This window comes from Micropterus salmoides, unplaced genomic scaffold, assembly GCF_014851395.1.
Source record: "Micropterus salmoides isolate LMB-PRFRI ecotype aquatic unplaced genomic scaffold, ASM1485139v1 Ms_hic_scaffold_16, whole genome shotgun sequence".
NCBI classification, from domain to species: domain Eukaryota; kingdom Metazoa; phylum Chordata; class Actinopteri; order Centrarchiformes; family Centrarchidae; genus Micropterus; species Micropterus salmoides.
The window spans coordinates 3,753,502-3,762,646 of record NW_024040707.1 but is presented as its reverse complement, the minus strand read 5'-3'; the positions used below and the strand labels follow the sequence as shown (position 1 = coordinate 3,762,646).

Below are 9,145 nucleotides of genomic sequence, written 5' to 3'. Positions count from 1 at the left end.
ACTGCGTTAACGTGCGATAAAAAAATTGTCGGGTTAATTAAAATGATTTAAGCGATAATAACGCGTTAACGTGCCCAGCCCTAAAAATAATGCTACAGAACGACACATGGCAGCAATACAGTGGGAGGACCCATTCACCACACTACAGTAATGTTACTTACTGCAACAATCTCATTTATAACTTCAGTCCAGCTCACTAACAGATTTTGTTATCATCCATTTATTTAGCTCTGCTGACATTGCTGAGCCTCTGTTGAAAGATACAGAATTAGTTACTGGCAGACGTGCACCTCCTCAAAAATGTAACTACACGTCGAGGCGACGCGGACCGTAAGCACTATGGTTAGCTGGGTAGCTCGCAATGCCTCCAAGCCCATGCTTTGAAGTAACTTTTACTCTCAGCCAAAACAGCGGCTGTAACACGGTGGATCAATATATCTGACTGTCACAACCCGAGCGAAATGACTCGTTTCACTATCAGAATGTGATCCACTCGGTCGCTAACATTTGAAAAGGCTATACCAGCAGTACGTATACAATTTTACCCCCATTCCCGTTAGCGAAGGGCTAAATCGTAAGTTAGCCTGCTTGCCCGGCGAAAGTCAACACAGTGGACGCTGTAGCGCTACTGCAGACTAGCGTTTGGGGGTGTAATTGCAGAATGATGAATAAATGGGCCTTTAAGTCGCACACACAGTGACTTGAGACTCTGCTTGAGATGCATCCTCAAAAGATTTCAGATTTGACTCAGACTTGAGGTGCAGGACTCGTAAAGAATGTTTATTTTTTTTAAAACTTCTGATAAGCTTGCCGTTATTCCCTCCCTCCGTTCCCTATAACCTGCCTACGTAACACGTAGCATCTTCTGCGCGCTGCCACACATGAGAGAGGACAACAAACACCGGCAGCTGCTGAGCCATTCATCCTAAACTTTGGCTTTAAAACTTCATACAACAAGGCCCAAACAAAGAAGTGCTGAACGCTGGTTAGTAAACATGTTTAGCTCAGCACTGGCCATCTAACGTTAGCTTGCTTCTTGCTTCAGCTACGGCCTATGTGACGTAAACTCCGACTGGCATACATACATACACATCCCTTCTATTTCACTAGCTTTATTCCAATATTTTCTCATAGAGGAGTGTCTGTTTAGTTTTTCTAAAAAGCTAACAGTAACATGCACAGGTTCTCACTCAGCCGTGATTGGAACACTGAGAGGAAAAGAAAGGACCACCGATTGGTCCGTTGCACAAATCTGGAATAAGTGGAGTGTGATGTATAAATCTGGATGAATCTGGCAAGTCATTTGTGTTGGACTTTAAAGAGGTGGTATTACGTTTTTTGGCTTTTCCCCTCTCCTTTATTGAGTTATATGTCTTTTTGTGCATGTAACAGGTTTGCAAAGTGAAAAAGCCCAAAGTCCAGCCCAAAGGGAGTTCCCTCCTCCCACAGAAAGCTCTGCTCTGAACTGCTTGAAAACAGCTCGTTTGTAGTCCAGCCCTTCACTTCCTTTACTTGTGACGTCACAATGAAAACACATCATAAAGCTTGCCAAGCAGCTAGCGGGGTCAGGCACGCCCTCAAACCAAGGTAGTCTGAGCGGAGGCCCTTTGGCTCGACTCGCCTTTCTTGGGTTTCCATTGTAGAAATGTTGTACCTGGACCTGCTGGAGGTTCCAAGCGAGCTGAGGGATACTAACATGTAACGTGAAAACACGACAGACTGCTGATTGATCAGAGAATATTCACTGTTCACTGCATCATCATTGCGCCAGACAGAGGCCAGCAACAGAAAGTTTTACAGTTTTCGTATGGAATTTCATCACTAAATCCACTTCTGAGAAGTTTTGAGGTGAGAAATCAGCTGTGTAGATTTCCAATATTGACAGTTTTACGAGAAGTGATGGCGGGAAAAAAAAGTGCTTGAATATTTTCAGAGTTGAGGAGCTTTACAAGTGACGGCGGGGGAATACTGCTGTGACCCGTGGGGAGGAGCGTGTGAGGCCGGCCAGCCGCCCGCTCCCAGAGCCCTCTGCTCCCGCCGTCACACAAACCGCTGCAGCAACAACGGCAGAAGAAAACACAGCTGGAAGGTTTTCATACCGCTTATCTGTCTTTACATTCTGAGGAAGGTTGAAACATTTTAACTTAAAAAAGAGAAAGCTGTGTGGATCGCTGGTGTGTGTGTGTCGCATTGAACATTACGTCGCGGCAGTTGTGTGTGGCGTCGCTATAACGACAAGCTACGTACTATCTCTGGGTACTATCTGCAACGGAAAACGGAGCAGGGCTGAGTAGAGTCGAGTAGAGTCGAGTATTGATTTGCGCTATGGTAGCATTTTTCGGCAAGGCAGCCGAGATTGTCAGAACACCGGCAACAGTTCAACGTTTAGTCCTGATGGTAAGATGTGGAACAATGATGATGCGTGGTTGTGAACTTGTGAGTAACTTATACCATCTGCTAGGTTACGGTAGCAGTCAGAAGCAGCTTTGATTTGGATCACACTACCTTGTTTCTTACGACCCGCCCTTCTCTGCTTCTGATTGGCTAGTAGTCCTTACCTGGGAACTGCGCATGTGCAACTCCCAACAAAGATTTTGTACAAGTAAGATGCATCACTCTGTAGCTCAAGAGCGGAGCGTACAACACACAGGGTGAAAAGAGGAGCTGCAGCAATGTGCAGTATGAGAAAAATATGGTGTTTTTGAAAATTAAACCATGTAAACCTGTTCTGGTACAACCTCTAAATAAGAGTTTGAACCTGAAAATGAGTAGAATACCACCTCTTTAATAAACTCATGTACTTACACAAAAACACGCAGATCTATTGTACTTACACACGGTAACACACACACTTACACAGAGACAATGCACACATTCTGGTTTTACAGCTTTGACTGGGATCTTCTCCATAGTCACTGGTTGAGAGGCTTTGCTAGGTGCTGAAAGGACAATTACATGTCATGGCTATCAGTCATGGACTTTCATCTATCAGACAGTGTGTAGAGGTACCTTGAGATGGTCCTGTCTCAATCGGCTGCTGGTTAGTCTGAGAAATCTGTGTTGGTGTGGAGGCTGATGGGTCTGATGTTGAAAAGACCGGTAAAGTCGATTTTGGTTTTAAAGTGTTTGGAGCTGTAAACAACCAAACATGCAGAAATCCTGGTAAGAGAAATAAGTCTGTGTCTGTGTGTCAGCTGAACAATTATAAATGAACATTTTTAAGTTTTCACAGTGATGGAAATTTAAAACATCAGCAGCTGTCAGTGAAAACTTTCTTCAGACCTGCAGAGACATGAACAAACATTTTCATTCTCAGTTATTTTCATTTCACTTTAAGTGTAAACTCACCATCTGTGACAATGATCTCAAACTCCCGGTAGGGATCTGGTGAAAAACGTCTGTCCAGACCACACCTGTACCGTCCTGAGTCAGACTTGGTCAGCTGTGTGATGCTCACATACACAGATACATCTGTCAGAGATCGTTGTGTATATCTGATGCTGTATCTGCCTCTCTCAGCTGTGTAACCAGTTGTTTCAACAAGAATGTCTTTCTCTTTACATTCTTCCTTGCAGAAATACCTCCTCCTTCCAGAGACAGTAAAGGAGCATCCAACTACAATATTTCCTCCAGCTCTTGTATAGAGGGATTTGTCTTCAGGAGGACTTCCATCCAGCAGTGCTGTTGAAAAGATGAACAATCAATAGTTACTATCTGTACTTAACATGATGCAGTCTGATCACAATAATCACAGTTTCAAATGTGATCCACAGTTACACTGGGAGCTGCCCAGTTCTACCAGTCTGTGACTGATTTGGATTCTTCCAGCAAAGATTCAGAGCATCATAATCTCAGCCTCTGCACACAATATGATCATTGATCTTTGCATATGGAAAAGTGATATTAATATTCTGTGATTGCAGATGAAAAATACTCGTAAATAACCTGTTAAGAAAACATTCACTTCAGAAGCACAAACGGTTAAAACTCTCACACTGATGTCAAAATGAAAAGTATAAAAAAGTATGTGTGTTTGTGTGACAGATTCAGTTTATCAGCCTGTTGTTTTTAAATGAGCATTACAAACACATAATCAGAGTTCACAGAGATACAAATATAAAGTAAATCAACCAGTGAACAGTGAAGCTTTTCTTCAGACAGGAAAGAAAATTTTTCATGACTTTTAGTAGAAACTCACCATCTACAACAATGATTTCAAACTCAATGTTTGATCCACCAGACCACACTTGTACAGTCCTGAGTCAGACTTGGTCAGCTGTGTGATGCTCACGAAAACATTTCCTCCTCTCTCATATCTGATGCTGTATCTGCCTCTCTGATCTCTGACACCAGTTGTGTGAATGAGGATGTCCTCTGGTTTACATTCTCTCTTGCAAAAGAACATCGAGCTTCCAGGTGAAGAAAAGGAGCATCTAACTGTGACATCTCCTCCTTCAGTTCCTGTAAACACAGGTGGGATCAGGGCATTGGTGAGACCAGTGTTTCCATCCTGCAGAACTGTTGAAAAGATGAACAACAATAGTTACTGTCTGAACTTCCTGTAAGATGCTGCAGTCTGATCACAACATTTGCTGCTTCACGTCACACTGGGAGCTGCCCAGTTCAACCAGTCTGTGGCTGAGGATCATAGACTGGTACTGCAGGTGAATGTTATTGTTTTATTTTTCCTGTCTGTCTTTTAGCCATCATCCTTTATTCTTCCCTGTATAAATAAAGATTTCAATCAATCAAATGTAAATTATAAAAAGTAACTAAATCCCCCCAGATCATAAAATGTGTAATTTTTTGTAGTTTTGCTGCTGTAATGTTTTTTTGTATTTTTTGTTCTTTTCTCTTTCCTCCTTTCTTGCTTGCTTTTTCTCTTTTCATACAACAGTTAGACATAAAAAAGTATAAGTAAGTAAGTAAGTAAAGTTTATTTGTATAGCACCTAGGTGCCACTGCTTGGAATGAACGATCCCCTCTGGTTTTAAAATGAGTGTCGGGAACCACTAACAACCTCTGACCTGATGACCTCAGACTACGGGTCGGAGTATGAAGCTGTATAAACTCTGAGATGTAGGGAGGAACTTGACCGTGCAGGGCTCTAAAAGTAAGAACGATGGTTAATTATCTGTCCGAGAGGAAATATATACAAAAGGAACAGGATGGGTCCCAAGACAGAACCCCGAGGTACCCCACACGACAGTCCTGCAGTTTCAGACATGATCTGATTTACACAAACACTAAAACGTCTACCTGAAAGGTAGGATGAAAACCATTTTAAAACTGATCCAGACATCCCAACCAGATCATGGAGTCTATTTATCATAATATTATGATCAGCAGTATCGAAAGCAGATGGAAGGTCCAAGAGAACCAAAACTGTTTATTCCTAAGAGTCAGCTGACATCAGAATGTCACCAGAAACTTTAAGTAATGCAGTTTCTGTGGAAAGCACTTTACGGAAACCAGACTGGAATTTGTCAAACAGCTTGTGATTCTCTAAGAAAAGGGTGAGTTGCTCTGCTACAACGTTTCTAGAATTCTTGACATGAATGGAAGTTTTGATATCTGCCTGTAGCTCTTAGGTTGTAATGGATCCAAACTGGGATTTTTAAGTACAGGCTTAACAGTACTGTTTAACTGTTTCAAACACTTGTACAAATAGCACAGTAGAGACATCCATGGGACAAGATGAAGGGTTCAATGTATGTAGGAGAGAGGTGATGTCCTGTAATGTCACAGGTTTAAAATACGACCAAGAATGAGCAGAATACAGGTCACATGCAGAGTTCTGTGTAAGTGATGGTGAGATGTTTGTTCTAAAATCTCTGATCTTACAAAGAAGTGAAGGAATTCATTATAGTCTGATCACAATTGCTTGAGGGGCAGAAGGAGAAACAATTTCATTTATGGTGTCAAGCAAGATTTTAGGATTTTGCTTATTCGAGGATATAAGCTGAGAAAAGAAGCAAGTTCTCGCATTTCTTAGCATTTCATTTAAGGTAACCCTTTGTTCTCTCAGAGAAAGCCTATGAACCTCAAGTTTAGAAGATTTCCATAGACATTCAACTTTTCTACAATTTCTCCTAAAACTCTGGATAGTTTAATCAACCCAAAGACAAGGTTTTTTATAGGAGACAATGTTTGTTTTAACTGGTGCCACTTTATCTAAAGTGCTAAGCACCGATTATTAAAAGACTGGATAAAAACATCTGCATCACTGCATCCCATCAGTGAACATGGGTCAAACAAGGAAGAGAACCTCTCCGCAGCATCATGATTAATAATCCGCCTTTGGGCCCTAATTCCCAGGGGCAGAGGATCTAGAGGAAAGTTAATGTCAAAGAACACACAGCTATGAGCCAGCCGGGCCAGGAGGACGGTAAATTAGCACACAGTAAAATGTGTTAAAAGCACCTACTTTGAGCATCTGTGATTGAGTTTCTAGCTCGACATAAGAATCTATCACGATGTACAACAGCAAGCCCACCACCCCAGCGTGCTTTGCGGGGCGTCCCAGTAACAGAGCAGCCGACAGGACAGAGCTCATTTAAGTGAACAAACTCATTTTCCCTTTGCCACGTTTCAGTTAAGAACATAAAATATATAATTATTCTCACTGGTAAAAAAGCTTGTTAAGAATAAAAGTTTTGTTAGAAATGGCGCACTGAGCAAGGCAAACCGGAACGATGACGGCAGGCCAGCATCCACAACAGCTGACGGAACTAACCGTAAACAGGTGACACGGTCACGTGATCTAGTGGTCAATTGCTAGTCAGACAGCACAGTAACCATCGGTAGTGGCAGGTCCGCGTTCCCATCAGCATGTCGCTGGAACAGAAGAGGTTCTCCTCTGACAGGTAGAGACATCCAGGGGGCGCTGCAGCTGGAGAGCATTTCCACCCGCATCCAGGAGGGAAACTGGCCGCAACCACCGGGTTCGTTCTCCGCTCTGAGGCCAGAGCACACCCATCCAGGAAGGTCGCCGTATCTTGATGTGAACGCCAGCTCTGCAGACCCTTCTCCTGGATCTCTTCTTGGGATTACCAGGGCCCCTGGGGCGGAAAAGTTTGTTTGTAACTTTCCCAGTTATCAAAGAGTCCTTCCATAGACTCTCTGATGTCCAACAACGAGCGTCGAGACACAATCATTAGACGTTAGGGCTGATATGATAACAAAACATACCAGTACAAACACTGAAAGTTGACACATATGCGACGCAGCAGCGGCCAAGCCAAACACAGGCGCCATCTTTGTCCATACATGTTTAAACAATGATGAAACACACTACATAGGTTTGTATGTCAGTAATAACATTCATTTAGAATTTAATATTAATTTCTACAAAAGTGGAAAACTGTATCAGAGTATACAGCAGAACAGACAGTAACAGAGCCCCAACAAAACAATATGAAATAATGAAATCAGTATTAAAAAGGAGAACCAGACAAAATGTGAACATAAATATTGTAGATTAAAACTTTCAGGTCAGTTTTTAAGCCACAAACCACAAGAGTTCAGTGAGACTTTCAACATTCTGTAACTCTTTCTTCCCGTTTATCAGAACACAGAACTGACTGACTGTATTTACATCAGAGCTTTAGCAGGATTTGTTAGATGTGTAAACAGTGATCAGTAGGTTATGAATTTTTTTTTAATGTGATGTAAATACATGTTTATTTATCCAGTTCTTAAATCCATGCATTTCTTTTGTTTCTATTTGTGTGATATCTTTATGTAAAAGCTACTACATACAGAAGTTATTTCAAATCTTGTGAAGCTACAACAAAGTCCACTAACAGTCAGGCTGAAGCAACAGAACACATAAACTCTGTCAGTTGCTGGTTCCAGCTTCTCAGATGTTGAGATTCAACTCTCTTCTAATTGTGTAAGATTATGCCCTTCATTTCCTTCCTCATGTGCAGTTTAATTAGAGGAAGTTAAATAAAGAACTTGTACCGGACTGTATTTTAAAGGATATGTACTATTCTCACAAGCTCATATTTACATTGAAAGAGCTTCTGGAGGTAAAATCCACATTCTATGCGAGGACTATTTTAGGACAGACTTCAAAAAATGGGAACGTTTCCATTAAAGTGCCTCATACCTGACTCTGATCATCATATTTAACTCATGAGAAACTGTGACACTACTGACCAACAAAGAAAATAAAGAAAAACTACATAACAAGAGAGAGAGACAGAAATCCAAAGTGAATACTCACAGAGGAAGAAGAAGCAGATCAAAGTGTGACGGACTTTCATGTTGAGGCTCTGATGGTTTACTGCTGCCTCTCTGACTTCTTCACTGACAAACCAGGAACTTCTAACTTCTTTAAATGATGAAGTCCCTCCTCCAAACACAACACACACACACACACACACACACACACACACACACACACACACACACACACACACACACAGCTCTACTCTCCTCCCCTCTCCATCATCTATATTTGTACTGCAGGGTCTGAGGTTTCCTGCACATTCATTCAATTCAATTCAATTCAATTTTATTTATATAGCGCCAAATCACAACAACAGTTATCTCACAGCGCTTTTCATAAAAGAGCAGGTCTAGACCGTACTCTATGATGCTATTTACAGATTTATTTACCAAGAGCACTAGGCGACAGAGGCAAGGAAAAACTTCCTTTTAAGAGGCAGAAACCTCGAGCAGAACCATGGCTCAGGGTGGGCGGCCATCTGCCTCGACCGGTTGGGGTGAAGGGGAGAGAGAGAGAGAGAGAGAGAGAGAGAGAGAGAGAGAGAGAGAGAGAGAGAGAGCAGCCTACACAATATACACACAGAGGGGTACAGACAGTAAAGGTTGCTATGGACTAAATTAATAATTGTACAGATATTTATAGTAGTGTTAATGGTAACAGTCGTAATGTTACTGATTATAATAACAATAGGACTAGTAACAATAGTTGTTGCAGCAGAGGGTGTCGAGCAGGAACACGGGGGCAGCAGGTGACCCGCAGCCACAGATCCAGACTCCACAGCTCCAGAGCCAGAAAACCTGCAGGAAGTGATAGGAGGAGAGAGGAGAGGGACGAGAAAGCACAAGACTACCAGAAAGGGGAGAAGTTGTGTTAGTAACATGCAATAATGGGATGAGGTTGCATACAGAG

General features: G+C 42.0%; 1 protein-coding gene across 1 annotated transcript in view; it reads right to left on the bottom strand.

Annotated features, from left to right (window-relative positions):
* Positions 1-8,350, bottom strand: part of LOC119905068 — a 40,477-nt gene extending 32,127 nt beyond the window's left edge. The window contains exon 1 of the mRNA XM_038721776.1: positions 8,231-8,350. Within this exon, the coding sequence (XP_038577704.1) occupies positions 8,231-8,270 (40 nt within the window). The 5' untranslated portion in view covers positions 8,271-8,350. The remainder of the gene's footprint in view (positions 1-8,230) is intronic.
* Positions 8,351-9,145: the final 795 nt, after the last annotated feature.